The sequence below is a fragment of the Zea mays genome, chromosome 3 (genome assembly GCF_902167145.1).
Source record: "Zea mays cultivar B73 chromosome 3, Zm-B73-REFERENCE-NAM-5.0, whole genome shotgun sequence".
NCBI classification, from domain to species: Eukaryota; Viridiplantae; Streptophyta; class Magnoliopsida; order Poales; family Poaceae; genus Zea; species Zea mays.
The window spans coordinates 150286637-150306149 of record NC_050098.1 but is presented as its reverse complement, the minus strand read 5'-3'; the positions used below and the strand labels follow the sequence as shown (position 1 = coordinate 150306149).

General features: G+C 43.2%; 2 protein-coding genes across 9 annotated transcripts; both read left to right on the top strand.

Annotated features, from left to right (window-relative positions):
- The first annotated feature begins 1531 nt into the window (after nt 1-1531).
- LOC100217216 (uncharacterized) lies at nt 1532-13384 on the top strand. Its single transcript, NM_001359705.1, has 18 exons — nt 1532-1736; nt 2395-2584; nt 2683-2922; nt 3049-3195; nt 6653-6731; nt 7514-7697; nt 8248-8313; nt 8827-9063; nt 9163-9369; nt 9487-9790; nt 9855-10014; nt 10102-10210; nt 10831-10966; nt 11085-11140; nt 11225-11524; nt 11700-11822; nt 12117-12806; nt 12916-13384. Exons 2-18 carry the CDS (start codon nt 2452-2454, stop codon nt 13084-13086), a joined length of 3342 nt encoding a protein of 1113 aa, NP_001346634.1. The 5' UTR covers nt 1532-1736; nt 2395-2451; the 3' UTR covers nt 13087-13384.
- Nucleotides 13385-13788: 404 nt separating this feature from the next.
- Nucleotides 13789-18414, top strand: LOC103650724 (kinesin-like protein KIN-4C). Of its 8 annotated transcripts, XR_564338.3 has the most exons (13): nt 13789-14612; nt 14858-14938; nt 15014-15094; nt 15180-15251; nt 15328-15418; nt 15527-15552; nt 15645-15730; nt 16351-16410; nt 16502-16726; nt 16826-17187; nt 17318-17386; nt 17497-17837; nt 17928-18414. XR_564338.3 is itself a non-coding variant. In XM_008676293.3 (11 exons), exons 2-11 carry the CDS (start codon nt 14520-14522, stop codon nt 17046-17048), a joined length of 1038 nt encoding a protein of 345 aa, XP_008674515.1. In that variant the 5' UTR covers nt 13789-14341; nt 14514-14519; the 3' UTR covers nt 17049-18410. The 8 variants fall into 8 exon arrangements, 3 of the variants coding, with proteins under 3 accessions (XP_008674515.1, XP_008674514.1, XP_008674516.1); XR_002268108.2 differs by having other exon boundaries at nt 17497-18410; XR_002268107.2 differs by having other exon boundaries at nt 16826-17837.
- The last annotated feature ends 1099 nt before the right edge of the window (nt 18415-19513 follow it).

The following is a 19513-nucleotide window of genomic DNA, read 5'->3' as shown; positions in this document are numbered from 1 at the left end:
TCGCCTCCTGGATCATCCGCTCCTTGTGCTCCTCGAACTGGAGCTGCTCGTCAGCCGACAAGGTTTCCCAAGTCGGCTCTATGATGTTGCTTGGAGAAATATCAGAGCTATCCCTTGAACCGGCCATTGAGGGCCGATTTGATGAGCTTAGATATGTTGTCCCTAGCGGAGTCGCCAAAAAGTATGTTGACGCCTTTTTGGAGCGACAAACACTCAAACAAGAACCGTGGCGGTGTCTTCTGCACAGGGGCGAACGGTCCGCGCGCAGGGGCCGGACGGTCCGCGGCCTGGTGCGAGGCGCGGTGATGCTCTCTGCGCAAGGGCGGACTGTCCGTGGCCTGGGGCCGGACGGTCCGCGGCCTGGTGCGCGGCTAAGGCTCCTGCCTGACGGCCGGACGGTCCGCGCGTACGCAGGGACGGCGGAAGATCGCCGACGGCGCCTGGATCTCGCTCCCGGGAGGGACCCCGTCGGGGAGTAGAGATCCTAGGTGGTGTCTAGGCTCGGGTAGACCGACCTAGACTCCTCTAATCGACGTAGAGTCGAGGAGAGGCGGAGAATTTGGGGATTGAGAGGCTAAACCTAAACTAGACTAGAACTACTCTTAGGATAAAATGCGAATAAAAGTTGTATTGATTCGATTGTTGATGATTACAAATCGGTCGTAGACCTCTCTATTTATAGAGGAGGGGGGCTGAACCCTTTACACAACTGATTCCAAGCTAATCCCGCGAATATAGCTAACAACCGTAGCACAAAACTCGGAACCCTAATCTGCTCTGCGCATGCGCGGACAGTCCGGCCTACAGGCGCGGACCGTCCGGACCGCGGACCGTCCGGCCTCAGGGCCAGACAGTCCGCCGGCTCATTTTTGGTTCGAACACATGATATATATACTAGTAGATTTTACGGTGGTTTTGGGCTAATATAAAGTCATCAAGGACCCCTCCTAAAAAAAGTCTTAAATAGGTCTCTAGTTCATCAACAATGCTCAATTTTACCTCTCCTTAGTAGTAAAAAAAAGGCTCAAATCCGTCACTAAGACCGTGTCCAGCTCCAACAATTCACGTCATCCAAAAACATATTTTTCACTATTTTAACTATACCGTTCGCTGAGTGGAACCGAAGATAGCTTAATATAAGATGCATGAAACTAAGCATTAAACATTGTTGTTGAACTAAAAACATAGATTAAAAATAAATAAAATAAATAAATAGATAAAAATGCTGTCACACGTCTGTAGACTGCATCCTGCATCCACCGCTCCGCCGACCGAGGCCGAGGAAGGCCCGTGATATACGACAGAATAGGTCATCTTGTCCTACCAGGCCTGTCGGAAACCAGGCCTCAATTGATCCAGCTCAGGCCAGCAAATCCTCCGAAATGCAAGCGGCCCACCTGCTTCCGACGGCATAGCGTCTTGGACTCTCTCTCCTCTCTCTCTGAGTCTCTGTCTCTGTCTCTTCCGACGCGACGGCAGATTTGGGAGGTGTCGCGGCCAGAGAGTGCACAGGCACAACTGACGGTGCTCGCTCCTCTGCTCTGTGACTCATCGCTCGACGACGAAAACACTCGTTGGATGTTGCGCTGTGTTCCAATCCAATCCGCTCCGCTCCGCTCCGCTCCGCAACCCAATTCCCATCTCCGCCGGTGAGGGATTCGCCACACCACACGCCAGGCCGCCCCTCGGTCGCGGAACCCACTTCCTGCTGGCGCGCGCCGTCTTCCGTTGGTCCGGTAAGAACCCAGAAGCCCTGCTCCGCTCTGGCCGCCATCGCTCGTCGGGATAGGGAAAGCTAACGTGATCGCGAAGCACTGGCCTGTTCGGCACGATCCTCCCTCATAGAATGCGATCGCTTGCCTTTGCCTCGTCGTGTTTTCGTCGGGGCTACGGATGGATCTCGGGTCGGTTCTCTGGATCATCATCCTCTTGCTACGATCTGGGAAGGAACCGAGGTTAGATTTCCGTTTCCTCCTAGTCGTAGGTGAGGTGCTGCGGCCGCAGGGGGGTGGCGGCTGTGGACTGTGGGGCGCTTCGTTTAGGTGCGAGTTGGTTGTGTGGAAGACAGGCATTGACGGGTGCTCGGAGCAGCGAAGGTGGAAACGAGTTGGGATGAGCGACGTTCAGGAGTCTAGATGACCTTACTGCTAGTCATCCTTCCCTTCCCCTTCCTAGCTGCATATGCAGCCATACAGAGCTACTAGTAGGTGTGCTCCACAGGGAAAATTATTTTCTTTGGTCAGCTTTTAGCACAGCCGCAGCAACTGCAAATCTGGTATATATACCTAAGACCAATTAACCGGTCTACATAACTCCAAGTTAGAATATTCTCAAGTGTCATGCTGCATACAGTTGGTCTGTTCTGATGAGATGGCATTTCCATGTTTTTTCCAGGACATGTGTCTTTGACAGATCGTTACAGGAGGAAAGAGGTGCCCCTGTTTGTCCACAATGGCTTTAGCTCATGCCAGCGCCATGTTTCCTCCCTCGAGCCCCTCACATAAAACTTGGGAGGACCCGTCATTCTTCAAGTGGAGAAAGCGTGAGGCGCATGTACCACTGCGCTCACAGGACACGCTGGAAGGTAGGTTTCTAATCCACTCTTCCAATAGCCAATCTTCACTTTCTTATGTCCAAATTGTTTGATTGGTTTGCTTTCTTTTTTCTTTCATATATCCATAGCGGCTCTGAAGTATTGGCATGAACGGAGGAATGTGAACTATCACAATGCTGACACTGCTGTCTGGAACGATGACGCTGTTCGCGGTGCTCTGGAAAGTGCTGCCTTTTGGTCCAAGGGCTTACCGTACGCCAAATCTCTAAGCGGATACTGGAAATTCCTTCTGTCGCCTTCAGCGGAAAGTATTCCGGAGAGATTCTATTATGCTCATTTTGATGATTCAAACTGGTCGGGTTTGCCAGGCACGGTGCTACAACTCCCTTCTACCTTTTTAACATGCTTTTTAGTTGAGAATGTGCTTGTTGTTTAGCATGTCCTCTTGCACATTATTCGAAAATTATTCTCAAGTGAGCCTTACTTGCTTGCAGTTCCCTCAAATTGGCAAATGCATGGGTTTGACCGTCCAATCTACACAAATGTCACATATCCTTTCCCATTGAACCCACCATTTGTGCCGGCTGATAATCCCACAGGTTGTTACAGGACAGTCTTTCACATCCCAAAAGAGTGGAAAGGTATGCTATTTACATAATATTTGGTAATCTTTCTTTTATGTACAGGAATCATGATATGTTGGTGCTAATGCCACCTAAATTTATGTTCTCTGTTCTGAATCCTTCTGTTGCATTTAAACTAGCATAAGCAACTCGAATTCTAAGAACTTTAGATAACATGACACTATCCTCCTTTCTTTTCTCCCTCACTCCCTCAGTGCTAAGATGATTTGATTGACGTTGCCATTACATCGAATATTTGTCTTGTTCGAGAAGATATATGTGGTTCATGAACTTGAAAAGGAATCTGTAAGGAGAGATTGCGTATAATGTGTGGAGAATATATAGTAGCACATGACTTGGAGGGCAAGAAGCCTATCCTAGAGATAAGAAAGGTTATCCTAAATGAGTTTCGATCATTTATGCGTGCTGTTGGCCTCCATAGGGAGGTTTCTGTCTTGTAACCTAGGTCTTCTTTAGACCTTTCTTTTCTTTTTAAATATATTTAAAACGCAGTTCCCCTGCTCTTTCGAGAGAAAAAAGGAAGGTTATCCTAGATACAAGGAGGGTTATCCCAAGATTTTAATTAAATCTAAACCAACCATATCAGGAGTTGCCTAATATACTCTGCATGCCTAATATACTCTAACAGAATCGCTGTCAGTAGGAGACCTTTTGCGAAGTTGTGTTGGTTTCACATTGTTTGTGTAAGTTTTTGACCGAACATGCTTATTGCATAGCTGCCTACCTCCTTGAACAAACTACTACTTGCTGGTTACATATACATGCTTAGTTCCTCACAGTGCAGCAGACAGCCAAAGCTATACACAAGCAAAAGCTTTCCAGAATCCTCCTCAAGCTAGACATTGGCAAGGCTTTCGATTCCATTTCTTGGCCTTTTCTTCTTGATGTTCTCCAGCATCTTGGTTTTGGCCCTGTGTGGTGTAGCATAATCTTGAAGCTCCTGCGTTCTACCTCTTCTAGGGTGCTGGTTAATGGAGTGCCTGGGGAACTCATCTCTCACTATCGTGGTCTGTGACAGCCGACAGGGGGATCCTCTCTCGCCGATGTTGTTCATCCTAGTAATGGACGTCTTGCACTCCCTGTTTTTAAAAGCCAATGATTTGGGCCTGCTGCAGCCCCTTCTAAGACGGGAAAATGGACGGAGAGTTTCTCTTTATGCAGATGATGTTGCACTATTTTTGAAGCCTAGCAGGAGTGAAGTTCTGGTGGTTAAAGAAATTTTGAGGATTTTTGGAGATGCTTCAGGTTTGGTCACTAACATTAACAAGTGCAGTTTGTCCCCTATCCATTGTAATTAGCAAGACCTTAATGATGCACAAGGCCTCCTCCCCTGCAATGTTGTGGACTTTCCTTGTAAGTATTTGGGATCACCTCTTTCTGTTAAGAAGCTGCCTAGAAGTGTTTCTAGACCTCATTGACAAGGTGGCTTATAAGTTACCTGGGTGGAAAGCTGCTCTAATCAGCCCAGCTGGGAGGGCGACTTTGGTTAAATCTGTGCTTACGGCAGTCCCCATCTACCACCTCATAGCTCTTCAGTGCACCAAATGGGTTGTCAAGGCTATAGATAAAGTTCAGAGAGGATTTCTTTGGAAAGGCAGAGCTGACATCAAAGGTGGTCATTGTGCTGTAGCCTGTAGGTTGGGAGAAGGTTTGTAAACCAATGACCATGGGAGGTCTGGGTCTGCATAACTTGGATGTTCTTGGGTGGGCTCTCAATCTGAGGTGGCTATGGCTTAAAAAAACACAGCCAGACAGACCCTGGCAGAATTTGATATCCAAATTCATCCGAATGTTGCAGCCCTTTTCTCAGCTTGTATATGCTCCTCTGTTGGTGACGGGTCCTGAACCCTTTTCTGGGCAGATCGCTGGTTTCAGGGGCAATCCATTAAACAGATTGCTCCAAATCTGATTTGTAGCATTCCAAAGAAAGTCCAGTCCAGCAGGTCTGTCCAAGAAGCTTTGATTGACAACAGGTGGGTGAACGATATCAAAAGAAGTCTGCCTGAGCACGTTTTATTTGAGTACCTCAAGATTTGGGATTTGATTCAGGGGGTCCAGCTTCATCCAGAGACTCCCGACAGACACAGATGGCTACCTTCATCCTCTGGGGAATATTCTGCTAAATCTTCTTATAACTGGTCTCTAGCTGGATCTATTCTTTTTGAGCCAGCTTAAAAGACATGGAAGAGTTGGGCCCCTCCGCGGTGCAAATTCTTTATATGGCTGGTCTCCCTTAATAGATGTTGGATTGCAGATACACTAGCTCGCCGGGGCCTTGATCATCTGGAAAGCTGCCCTCTGTGATCAACAGGAAGAAACAGTCCAACATATTTTGATTTCCTGTGTTTTTGTTAAAGATATTTGGTTTCAAGTCCTAAGCAAGGTGGGGCTGCAGTCTTTATCCCCTGGGACTGCTGACCTTGTGTTTCAGGAGTGGTGGAGGGAGGCTGAAAGCAAGGTACCTAAAGTCCAGAAAAAGGTTTCAATTCCACTGTGATTTTGGTTGCTTGGTGGCTGTGGAAGCATAGGAATGCCTGTGTGTTTGATGGTGCCTCCCCAAGCACCAGCTCGGTTTTGCTTCATATTCAGCAGGATGCTCATTTGTGGGGTCTGGCCGGGGCAGTAGGCCTTAGAAGGCTTTGGCCTTAACCCTGGGGTGGGCTGTTTATTGTTGGTAGTTGCTTCCACGGCTCCTATGGACTCTTTCTTGTATGCCTGTGTCTGGCCGTCATAAAGTGGCTATTTTTTGTTTTTTTCTGTACTTGGCCCTTTTTGGCCCTTTATTTCTCCTTCTTAATATAATGACTAGTCAGTTGCCCGTACTTTGATATGGTTGTTATATATCATATAAATAGGTTTTAAGTTATTTATTCAAATATAATTATTGTTTATTTCTAAACACTAATATATGTGTGGTCTGGTGGTTAGTACCAAATTTCTAGAGCAGGGGCGTGGGTTCGAGTGCTTGCTTTGCACTATTTTTTGCGCGGTGTGGTAGCTGCGCGCGGGCGGGGTCGGGTGCTAGGCAGGCGCAGTAACGGGCCGAGCGGGCGCTGGGGGTCGGCGTTGGGCGTAGGGCCCACAAGGCACGGCACCGAGGTGGGGCGCCTGGGGCGGGAGAACCAGTCGAGGCCCGCCTAGGGTGTCAGCACGGGGGTGAAGCCGTGGTAGCACCAGGTGCCCACATTAGGTTCTTAATAGATTAATATAGATATAGATGTGCAGTTCTCCTGCGCTTTCGAGAGGAAAAAATTTATTTCTTTTTTCCCCTTTGCTATATTATTCCTTGATGTCTCCTGGGATTCGTCTTATGACATTTTCTGAACTTTTTCCATTCTTTGATATGGATACCAGCTTTGTCTCTTACATTTAAACGATCTAGCTCTTACTGTTATCTCTAACACTCCCCGTCATTCATTATGCACAATTCTGTGCTGATTATGATTTCTGATAGGTCGGAGGATCTTGCTGCACTTTGAAGCTGTTGATTCTGCATTCTTTGCTTGGGTAAATGGAGTACTAGTTGGGTATAGGTATGAAAAAACCGCAAAATGCATTAGTTTTCCTTCATTGTACTCTATTTTAATCTACAATCTACAGTACAAATACTTTATCAGATTAATTAGGTTAAAAATGTTGATGGTAAACTAATCCTTGTCCACCTATTTACTTCGGATGGATGGATCCTGTTCCTGTTTTTTTTTTCTCGAACACGCAACTGTGTATCATTATATTAAGAAAGAAAGGAAAGGTCCAAAAATAGACCAAGTACAAATACAAATACTGTTCCTGTGATTATTATTGTTATTGTCACTGTTTCAGTATTTGGCTCAATTTCTGTGCGCTCCCCTTAAAAGGTTTCTGTATATTAAGAAGTGGAATTCACGATAATCTGCAACCACAAATTGTTTGTCGTGTGGTATCCAAAAAGTTTACATGTATAGATCTTTTCAGCATTTTAGTTTCCATTTAATATCTTTCACTCTCTGTTTGAAAGAAGTGAAGTTCTTCCACTCCCCAACCTTATAAATCATGTTTTACTGCTGTGAATTGTTTTGTTTAGATGTAGAAAATTTTGTTTTCTATAGGAACATAGTTTTAAAAAAATGCACCCCAAAATATGATAGCTTATATATTTTGGTTATGATTTAGGAGTGTTGGGCTGCTGGGTACCCGCTTTTTTATATTTTTGTTTCTTTTTAGGACACTTTGGAGACAATAGTTCTTATAGTGCTCTATTTGTTTCTATTTTAGTAATTATAGATTTGTAATGAACTTTTTGTTTGATTGAGCGTTACTTGATGTATCAATGCAGCCAGGATAGCAGACTTCCTGCTGAGTTTGAAATTACTGATTGCTGCCATCCTTGTGATTCGGACAAGGAAAATGTTCTTGCTGTTCAAGTTATGAGGTGGAGTGATGGCTCTTATCTTGAAGATCAGGATCACTGGAGGTTGTCTGGTATTCACAGGGATGTGCTCCTACTATCAAAGCCACAGGTTACTCCTTGATTCTTACATGGTATTTAATGGATTTCTAGCTAGTATTTTTTTTTTGCATATTTTAAAAAACAGAGGATATTCTTAAGAATCATGTCTGCTTTTAATATGTCCTCATTTAAACTTGAATTAGGTGCCCCATGTCATGGGTTTGTCAAGATATGGCATAATAACGCATCAGTTAATTCTACTAGGCAGAAATGCACATGGCATTTGGCTATCTCCATAAACCCAAGATAAATGTGGATCCTTTTTATGCTTATACTCTAAAATAATATGGAGCATCAGCTGTGAACTTTTCCTCTGTTAGACTATTAGTGTTTCACATACTCTACTAAATGAATGTGAGTCTACTGTTCTGTTCTTTAACCTCTCTCTAGGAAGAACCCATGGGCTGCATTGTTTTACTGAAAAGGAGATGTGCTAACTTGTTGAGATTACACATGGCATTTACATTTGTATTTGTTTTATCCATTTCCTTTTCTTAAATAAAATATTTTTTGGGTTGACAAAAATTTTGGGTTATGAAGTGCACAAATATTCTTTGCAGATTTTTATCACAGATTACTTCTTCAAAGCAACCTTGGATGAAAATTTCAGTTTAGCCGATATTGAGGTAACTCTGATCCCAATCTTGGCAGGGTTATGCGAATAGGTTAGTGCCTTAGTGGAGATTATTTGATATAACCTTCAAAGTTCAAACATTTCTTACAGTATGCGAATAGGTTAGTGCCTTAGTGGAGATTATTTGATATAACCTTCAAAATTCAAACATTTCTTACAGTAATAACTGATATTTGTTACTCAGAACCACATGTTCAATCAACTAACCAACTACCAAAGGACTTATAAATTGATACATCTAGAACCTTATGCTGTTACCACAACATATAAACATTACATGCTTATCCAGTTTCCGTGCTTGCTTTAGCTTTTTATGCCCCATCTTTTCAACGCCGAACAACAAGCAACACATTTTCTAGGGAAATTCAATTTCCATTTCCTGTTATTTTTATCATATGGCAAAATATAAGTACTGTAGTTGCTAATTTTGCACAAGTCAAGGAATTATTTAATCTGAATATTGTTATGTAATTTAGTTCACTTCTAATGTTATTTAGTATGCTAGGTTGAGGTGGAGATTGACTCACACAAGCAAGACCAGGAGCACGTCCCAACTTTGTCTATTGAAGCAACACTCATTGATAACTCTGGACTATCTAACAGTATAGATGCTGATCTTTCATCCGCTAATGCAGTCAATTTGAAACCGAAGCCAAAACGAACTCGAAGCCCTTGTCTTGGTTTTCATGGTTATGTACTTGGTGGAAAAATAGAAAATCCAAAACTTTGGTCTAGTGAGCATGTAAGAGATATAATGCAAGGGAAATTCTATTACCAAACATTACTATTACAGTTCAACTGTATAAAAGCTGTCTTTTGACTATTCTCCTTCTTGTAACAGCCTAACTTATACACGCTTGTTGTTCTCCTTAAAGATGCCAATGGGAAGCTTATTGACTGTGAATCATGCCAAGTGGGCATTCGTAATGTGGTCATGGCACACAAGCAAATGCTCGTCAATGGATGTCCTGTTGTGCTAAGAGGTGTCAACAGACATGAGCACCATCCACGCCTTGGAAAGACAAATTTAGAAGCATGCATGATCAAGGTCAAGATCTTCCTGTCATATTGGAGAACATTTTAAGTTTTTAACATAATAATCTCTTTGGTCTGATTTAATCATATGCCCAGGTTCAGATTCTTACAATATATCTATTTGTGACAGGACCTGATTTTGATGAGGCAAAACAATATCAATGCTGTTAGAAATAGCCATTACCCACAGCACCCAAGGTGGTATGAGTTATGTGACATTTTTGGTCTTTATGTCATAGATGAAGCCAACATTGAGACACATGGTTTTGATGAATCTAACACTTTCAAACATCCTACACTTGAACCTATTTGGGCAAATGCAATGCTTGATCGTGTTGTTAGCATGGTGGAGAGAGATAAGAATCATGCATGCATTATTGTTTGGTCTCTAGGAAATGAATCTTCATATGGACCTAATCATGCTTCCATGTCTGGTAAAATATTCTTACCTGTCAGTTTAATTTCTGTACTTCTCATCTAATGGTAACATTCTTCTAGGTTGGATTCGTGAAAGGGATCCAACAAGACTCCTCCATTATGAGGGAGGTGGTTCCAGAACATCATCCACAGATATTGTGTGCCCCATGTATATGCGTGTCTGGGATGTTGTTAAGATAGCAAAAGATCCATCTGAAACAAGGCCTCTAATTCTTTGCGAGTATGCTAAGCATGACCTCACATATTAATAACCCTTTATCCGTATTCATATGATTTGATGAAAGAACTTTTTCCTTTTGCTTTCAAGATATTCACATGCTATGGGAAACAGTAATGGGAATATTGATGCGTATTGGATGGCCATAGACAACACTTTTGGACTCCAAGGAGGTTTTATATGGGACTGGGCTGATCAGGTATCACCTATTTACTTCCATCCGCTCTTGACCTTTGCGAGATTCTAGTTTCTATAAGCCTCTAGGACTTTATTATGTGTCTCACTGGTTGGGTCAAGGTATGACTTATGACCTGCTTCTTTGATGAGTGGATAAAGTAGAACATGATTATAACAAGCCAATTTTCTTTTCTTTAACTTCCATAATTGCCTAAAAACCTTGTCAAGCTAATCTAGTACTCCCTCCATCTCAAATCATAAGTCATTTCAACTTTCTTGGAGAGTCAAAACATCTCAAATTTAGCCAAAGTTATAGAGAGAATTGCAAAGAATAATGACATCAAATCGGTAATACTGTGAAAATATAATTAATGAAGAATCTAATTATACTTATTTGGTATCATAAATGTTATTATTTTATTGTATAAATTTGGTCAAATCTGAGATGCTTTGACTCTCCAAGAAAGTATATTTTGTGGAGTACATTGGTACAATTTACAAGTGAAATGCTATAACTTACAAGTGAAATGCTATAACTTACAAGTGAAATGCTATAAAATATATCATTGATGAATTTTATTTATTTTCTTATACTATAACCATCATTTGTTTCTCACCACGATACTTTCCCTTTGTTTCAAGGGTTTACTGAAGGAGGACTCAGATGGGTCTAAATTTTGGGCATATGGCGGCGACTTTGGAGATACTCCAAATGACTCCAATTTTTGCCTCAATGGCATTGTGTGGCCTGATCGGACGATTCACCCAGCTCTTCATGGTAACCCGGAAATACTAGGGGGAAATGTTTGTCTTGGTTATCAATGTGTTAAACTAATATCTTTGTCTCTAAAGTCATTGGATGCCAACTTGGTTGACCAAATTGATTCTGGTTGCAGAAGTAAAATACCTTCACCAGCCTATCAAAATATCATCAGCAGATAATATGCTTAAGGTAACCTCTGGTTGATGTTTGCTAGTCATCGAGTTATTTTCTTATGTGCTTTGTGCTTCTAATAGCTCCATTATGATCACTCAGATTGAAAATGGACACTTTTTTGAGACAACAGAAGCTTTGGACTTCAGTTGGGTTCTTCATGGAGATGGTTGTGTCTTGGGCTCTGGTCCATTGAATATTCCAACTTTGGCACCACAAACTAGTCAGCTCATCAACATGGAATCATCACCTTGGTTTGCCCTTTGGAGTGCCTGTGCAGCAAAAGAAGTATTTTTGTCTGTGAATGTGAAACAAAGGCATGAAACACGATGGGCTAAAGCTGGTCATCTCTTGGCTTCAGCACAACTGTGTTTGCCTCAGAAAAATGGCTTTGTCCCCAGCGTATGTTTTCTCAGCCTGATCTTGTTTACTACTATACTCCTGTTTGGCTGTTTCGTCCTCATCGTCTAACAGCTTAATACTATTTTACTCCTGTTTCGTCCTCATTGTCTCACAGCTTAGTGTTACTTTACTCCTGTTTCTTCCTCGTTGTCTTACAGCTTAATATCATCTTCAGGTGATAGCATTGTCCAGTAGCCCTTTGGTCTGTGAACGCATTGGTGATAATGTAACCATCTGCAAGAATAATGCCTGGAAAATTAAAGTAAACAGTCAGTTGGGAACAATCGACAGCTGGAAGGTATGTAGAATGTTCATGGGGAGTTAAGAAACATGGTGTCCATACTTGTATGTAGTCAATTAATAAAATTATTAATACATGCCAACAGCACTAACCTAGGAAAAGTGTAAATCAAGTGGACTGATAAATCTGTCATAGAATGCCCTGTACTCATAGGTATATCTCCATCGCGTCTTGGGTGCAAGCGCGATCAGCATTATGTTGGTTTAAAGGTCCCAATAGTAATTGGCTTTACATAGAGAAAGGAACCAAAGCCTTAAAAGTTAAAACTCATGGTTCTTTTGCAAACAACAGGTCAACGACGTTGAGCTTATGAGCAAGGGGATACTCCCATGCTTTTGGCGCGCACCAACTGACAACGACAAAGGAGGTTTCTTCACCAAGCCATATGACTCGCGATGGAGAGAAGCCTTCCTCGACAATGTCTCGTTCCACAGCAGCCAGTTCTCTGTCAAGGAGTTGCCGGACAACACCGTGGAGTTCTCCACCCTCTACTACGGTGTTCCCGGGCACCTACCCAAGCCTGACGACGAAGCCTCCGAGTCCATTCTCTTCCGGGTGAAGATGGTATGCCGGATCCACGGGTCAGGCGACGTGGTTCTCGACTACGAGGTAAACCCCAGGAGCGACCTCCCTCCCCTTCCCCGGGTGGGCGTCGTGTTCAGCGCCGGGAGGTCCCTGAGCCACGTCACGTGGTACGGGCGCGGGCCCTTCGAGTGCTACCCGGACCGCAAGGCGGCGGCGCACGTCGGCGTGTACGAGAGCAGCGTGGAGGAGCTGCACGTGCCGTACATTGCCCCCGTGGAGTGCGGCGGGCGGGCGGACGTCAGGTGGGTGGCACTCCGCGACGCCGGCGGGCTCGGCCTGTACGCGTCGGCGCACGGCGGCTCCCCGCCGATGCAGATGAGCGCGAGCTACTACGGCGCCGCGGAGCTGGACAGGGCAACGCACGTCCACAGGCTGGTGAAGGGGGACGACATCGAGGTGGGGAAGCTTTTTGTTTTTGCTTTTGAGCTCCTGGCTGGCATCGGCCGAGCTGCTGCGAAGTGGTCGGGGAGGAGTGATGGCTCTCGGCTTCGTGTTTGTTTCGCAGGTGCATCTTGACCACAGGCACATGGGGCTGGGCGGCGACGACAGCTGGTCGCCGTGCGTGCACGAGCAGTACCTGCTGCCGCCGACGCGGTACGCCTTCTCCCTGCGGCTCTGCCCCCTGCTGCCGTCGTCGTCGTGCCATGACATCTACAGGTCTCAGCTCCCCAGCTGATGGTGCCGTGTGCCGGAGACCCGTCGACGTCGAGCCTTGGGAAACAACAATGAACGCAATGGCCTGGCCAGTGAATGAAAGTATATAATATTGTAATAAAGCAGAGACGTATTAGCTCCTGCAACGGCCTCGCGATCGCCTGGATATGTCTATGCTGAGGGGGTGTTTAGTTAACTAATAACCTAACTACATATGGCGCCAAGTTACTAAAACTTAATAAATAACTATTACTAACTAATAAATAGTAACTGAATTCCTAACTTAATAAATACTTCCTCCGTTTATAAATATATGACACCGTTGATTTTTTAAAAACAACTTAGATCACTCGTCTTATTAAAAAAAATAATGAGTTACCATTTATTTTTTATGGTTTATTTGATCACTTAAGATAGTTTGTGCTTGATTTAAAATTTTACTTTTTTTAAAAAAATATTTTAAATAAGATGAGTGGTCAAAATTTTCGAAAAAAAGTTAACAGTGTCATATATTTGTGAACGGAGGTAGTAGTAAGTACCTAAGTAGCTAACCTACTACTAACTAGCTACCAACAAAATTAATAGCTATATAAACTAGTATATAGCTCGTGTTAACACTACGATCAGCGACATGAGGGGAGGGATTGACGGCGGCATCAGCGACACGAGGGGAGGGGTTGGTGGTGGCCGCACGAGTGAAGGGGGTGGGGAGGAGGTTATGGGATAGGGTCTCGGTGAGGGAGAGGAGGGATGATCCAAATAATATTGTCCATTAGATTTGAATAAGAGAGGGAGTATCCAACGATCTGAACCGTTGATTTTGATGGTTTGCTAAGTTTGCGTGTAATTTGTTTGGTGGATTTAGTGAAGTTTATGGGTGTAGGGGTGATTTGGTTGATGTGCCTTGCAAAGTCTAAACTGATGGATTATATAGCGTTATAAATAAACAACTACTGCTACTCTACTAGTTAATAACTACACTAGTATAATATTCATGTGTTCGACAAAATTTTCTTAATTCTAATTGTCCGGGCGTATTGTGGCGGACGACATATAAATATTCGATAAAATGTTAACTCATAACAATCATCGACTTCAGTATATCACATATTCTTTACTAGCAACCACCGATGGGAAAGGTAATGCTGGGGTGCGGCGGCGGCGTTTGGCGAGTCGGAGGCCAGCAATATAGCCTTGATGTTGCCTATGGCTTTGCAGAAGAATTTGGGTGAGGGAAGCGGTGATGGGAACTAGATCAGCTACTTCAGCAAAAGGAGGTACTAGTCCCCTGTCTCTACTATTTTGACCACTTTGTTTCTTAACACTAGCCTTTTATTTCTAATTTACATGTACTGACGTAGTTATGTATCCTCAATCTGCTAGCCCATTATTTTTTGTCTTGATTCACCTTGTAGAGTATAATTATACCTCCTTTTCATGTTTCAAAAGGCAGAGATGAAACAATTTGCCAAGAGTGATATTTTTGTTCTCAAGCAACATTATGAAAAGAAATTAGATGACTTGGAACAAGAAAATAAAGCTCTTCAGGTTTTTACTAGCTTACCTTGCGGACACTATGCTCTTTTTTCCCCTGAATTCTTGTTTGTAGAAAGAAATAGAGAATCTTCACCATGCATTAACCAATGTATGTTCTTCTATGGATGAGAATGCTCAAAAACTGAAAGAAAACTATCTTCAGAAGCTGAATGCACTTGAATCCCAGGTTTGTACATTCAGCTAAATGCTTGTTGCATTGCATTTCTCATCATATGCTAAGAACACACCATTTGCAGGTCCATGAGCTCAAGAAACAAAAAAGTGATGAGGCAGCAAAGCGTTTACAAGAAGATATTCAGCATATAAAATCTCAGAAGGTGTTTTTTCCTCAAAATGTTTCTTAATGCGATTTAAGTTTTTTTCCTGACATATATTCCTTTCATTCCATGTAGGATCAGCTTCAACAAAAGGCCAAGCAAGAGTCTGAAAAATTTATGTCTTGGAAGGCTGCCCCTGAAAAGGAAGTAATACAGGTACTTGTTCTTAACATGTTGATCATGTTTATGAACTTCTTTCTCAAAGATCTCGTTGTGATAGTGCTGTATATCCATTAATTAGCTCAAGAAGGAAGGGAGACGAAATGAATATGACATGCACAAGCTCTTGGCTTTAAATCAGAGGCAAAAAATGGTAAATTCTTCATTTTTCCTCTTTCAGCTTTAAGATAGCATGATTGTCGCCTACACCATTCTGCTTGAAATTGTAGGTCTTACAGAGGAAAACTGAAGAAGCAGCAGCTGCTACAAAAAGATTCATGGAGTTGCTGGAAGCAAAGAACTCATCACTTGAGACATATGGTAGGAAGTGATGTCCAATGGCTTCATATTTTTACCATTAGGTTTCATGTGTGCTCATTATTCCTAGCTGGTTATACTTTTACTAGTTTTGGTTTCTTGTTTTTACAGGCAGTGGAAATGCTTCGGGGATGCAGGTATCCTTCGAGAAATCTTTGTTAGGGAATGAATAAACTATTTCCCATCTGTGTTCTGTAACGTGTCTGAAACATTATTTTTATGTCACTAGGCCTTAATGCGAGCTGTTGATGATGAACTGGAAGTCACTATAAGAGCACATGAATTACGCTCGTATTACCAGCGACAAATGCAAGAGTAAGTCTTTGTTTTGCATTGATAATTTGTAGATCCTGACCTTCTAGAGTTTTCGTTATTTTGTGGTGCGCTATATGCATGTATGAGCATTATTTTTGGGCAATTTTTTTATGATGAGATAGATAGATTTGTAGTTATTCAATTAAATATGAACTCAAGATAATTTGCTATTGTGCTCCCTTGTTGTTAGACCACTTGAGAATTAGATTTGGGCCAATCCATAGGGCAGTGACTATAAATATTGAATAGGTTTGCTTCCTTCTGCCATGCTGTTTGATTTCCCAACACATAATTCTGTGAAGAGAAATAATGGGCTAGTAGTAAGATTTTGCACTAACCATAATATAAATTCAAATTCCTGGCGAAACCGTGGCATCATTAACTGTCTCCAAAAATACTGACTTGATATACCTATATCAATCATTCACCCCTTTTCTTTCTAACCTTAGCGACATAATATGTGAACTGTAGTTGAAATATGATTAACCTGAGCAGCATAATATTTATATATTAATATATGTACTGTAATTTAAATATGGTGGATTCTTTATACATTTTGTACAACATTAGCTTTGGACAACTGCCCCTGTTTGAAATTTCTTTTTTCCTCCTTAAAACAGGAGAGCAGCAATATCCAAGGAAATAGCAAAGCTGGAGGAGGAACCAAAGCACAAGATGAGGTTTGGTGATTTACATCTCTTTTGCTTTTAGGGGTTAAGTGATCTGTTTCAGTGTCTCTGAATTGTCGCTTATTAGCTGTTATTTCTGTAGTGATTGTCCTCAAGCTATGTCTCCTAGTGCTAGAAGTTTTAGGATATCAGCATTAGAGAACATGTCCTCATCATCAAGCGCTATGGTGTCTATGGCTTCTCAACTATCAGAAGCAGAGGAGCGGGAGCGGGTATTCAATGGTAAAGGTAGATGGTATCATGTCAGGTCCCTCCCAGAGGCAGAGAACATAATGAACCACCTTTTCCAGTTAGCATCATCTTCAAGGTATGCTATAATTTGCATCCCTTCAAAGGATTTTATGATGGATGCTATGTATGTGCATTCTTGGTTTGCAGATTCTTATTTTCTGTATTTTGCTTTTAGGTGTAAAGAAAAAGAACACACCATTATGGAATTGAAGGAAAAGGTGGTTGTGCTTAATAGTGAAATCAGGCAGTTAGAAACACAAGCGACGGATCTAAGGAGCACAAATAAGAGGACATATCCTGTGCAATCACTCATTTTGGTGCAAGCGTGCAATCAAACTATCCAGAGCATCCAATCTAGATCCAACGGTTTCATATGGAAGGGGTTAAAAGTAAAATAGGTACTATGTTTTAGATGGAAGGGGTTAAATATAAAATAACAGTCATCATTAGATCTATATCGGATGCACCAGATCGCTTGATTGCATGCTTGCACCAGGATAAGTGATTGCATAGGATATTTTCCCCACAAATAAGCAGGTAAAGATTCTCCCAGTTTGTACTGTGCAAATTCGATGACGCAAAAGTATAAAATTATTGTGTACAATATTTAGATATAACTTCGTGATCATGCACATGCTAACACTTTCTAGTTTCTACTAATCGGTAGCTTTTCAATGGATTGAACAATTCAAAGAAATCTGCTAGGTCGAATGGCACTGGATTTGCTCCACGTCAGGTATTTTTCTTTGAGTGTTTTCAAGTTTATCTAGTGATATTCGTGGTAAGTATGCAATCTTTGCGGTTTTTCTTGTTAGATATGTCTGACCATTCCTCGTACATGCATAGTGTTCGACCTTCCCAGCGTTTTGGTTATAGCAAGGACAACTTCAATTGGGTGGACGATATGGACATTTCAGACAGTGAGCAGTTGGATGAGTTAGAGGGTATGCGTGATGGATCTGATTCAGACTCGGTACAGTCGACCAGGAAAGGCAGAAACACACCAGTCAAGAGCGTGTAGCCATTCAAATCCTAACCTGGATCGTCAAAATACACACAGACGATGCAAAGCCAGAGAAGCCCTCAGACGAAAAAGTGCAGTTTGCCCGAAACTATTCCATCGGACGGCTGTTCCTGCTCAAAAGCCTCATCATGCAAGACCAAGAAGTGCCAGTGCAGAGGCTCAGGTGCACAATGCGGTGCAGGCTGTGGTTGTAAGGATTCCAAATGTACATTGTGGCATCACCTCATTCTGTGTGCAACTGTTGTGTTCTCAGGTTAAAAAGTGGCGCAATTCAGCAGTTCAACCCGTCCTTGGATCTTTACTTCCCTCCGAGCCAGAGACACCGAAGCTGCCCCTCGGAACAGCGCCGACATTCCCCTAAAGCTACCGAGGGCCATGGCAACTCCTGCGGAGAGCAACCCTACCCTCACGGACCGCAATGCTGCCAAGCCCGACAAATCCGTCAGCACCGGCATCAAGGATAGCACCGGAGCTGCCGCCACGAGGCCACCGTCTCAGCTGCGTCTGTTGCGATAATCTGATTGTGACATTCAGTATCCGTGTCGCGGAAGTCTTTTGCTGTACAATGGGGGAGGCTGCCTCCTGCCTTGGCGTCCTTTGGAGCGAGGCAGGTAGACGTAGACCCTGGAAGGCTCGCTCTCGGCGTGTTCTTTTGCAACGACAATGCCTTGTACTCGCCTTAGCTCTGCTTTGGTGGAACGCAACCTTATAATGGTGAGGTAACATGGTGCATTAAGTTATACTAGTCGGTTACCCGTGCGTTGCGACGACTCATAATAATACACACGTAAATTATCGATAAAAAAAGATTTCAATATTTTTTATTGATTGTCTCCGCTTTTCATATAATACTAGGTCAGTACCCGTGCGTTGCAACGGGAACATATAATACCATGATAACTTATATACAAAATGTGTCTTATATTGTTATAAGAAAATATTTCATAATCCATTTGTGATCCTAGCCATACATAAATTTTGTTATTTTAATTTAGTTGTTTCACTACTACATTGCAACCATCAGTATCATGCAGACTTCGATATATGTCATGATTTGCATGGTCTCATTATTGGAGAGCATGTGCCACACCTGCCGGTAGAAGTTCCGTCGTACATCGTTAGTCATCAGGCACGCACCACCATATACGCTTGCTTAAACAAAAAATGCAAGTGTGTGTTTGCGAAGAGAATTAAAGGTAGGCCGACACAAAAGGTACCCCGATGATGGCGAGTGATCATTGTTGTCGGTCCACCTCTGCTCACCTCCGGTGTCGAGATGACGCCACAATCCTTGATATAATAGTCGTCGAACGCGCGCGATATGGTGAGTACCGATCACTCTTGGCTGGGCTGCCAAATGAAGTGCACCTCGGGCTCATCAGCGAGGTAGTACACCTGGTCGTTGCACCACCGGATGTGCTACTCCTCTACATACATCTTGTTCGAGGACACTCACACAACAACAACAATGGTCATCATTCTAGCGCACAAGAATTCATGGTCGGTCAGTAGCGACTTACGTGGCAGGTTAGGCTTCAGGTGGATGATGAGCTAGACGTCGTGATGGCGTCGTCGTAGGTTGCGATGCCCAGAACAACCCGAGAGTCGTCGACATTAGCGACGACCATGAGGTCCCCATGTTTGACGATGGACAGCGCGGTGCAGCCGCTCTGGACCACGTCCAAGCGGCGGCTGCGCCGGAGCTTGCCGTACACAGCGGCGCATGGGCTATGTAGGACTGCTTACAGAGTTCGAACTGGCAGTCGCCAAGTTTCTTCTCGTCGTCGGTGAGCGACGCCAACGCGAGCGCCTCGTGCTAGTGGTGTTTGTTCGGGGTTT

Bases quoted from the DNA above. Each gene is read 5' to 3' on its own strand.
- LOC100217216 (NM_001359705.1), top strand. From the start codon at position 2,452: ATGGCTTTAGCTCATGCCAGCGCCATGTTTCCTCCCTCGAGCCCCTCA. The intron at 10,015-10,101 runs GTATGCTAAGCA...TTTGCTTTCAAG, and splicing joins AGGCCTCTAATTCTTTGCGA to ATATTCACATGCTATGGGAA. The intron at 11,525-11,699 runs GTATGTTTTCTC...TATCATCTTCAG, and splicing joins AAAATGGCTTTGTCCCCAGC to GTGATAGCATTGTCCAGTAG.
- LOC103650724 (XM_008676292.3), top strand. From the start codon at position 14,502: ATGTTTCAAAAGGCAGAGATGAAACAATTTGCCAAGAGTGATATTTTT. The intron at 14,939-15,013 runs GTGTTTTTTCCT...CATTCCATGTAG, and splicing joins AGCATATAAAATCTCAGAAG to GATCAGCTTCAACAAAAGGC. The intron at 15,553-15,644 runs GTATCCTTCGAG...TTATGTCACTAG, and splicing joins GAAATGCTTCGGGGATGCAG to GCCTTAATGCGAGCTGTTGA.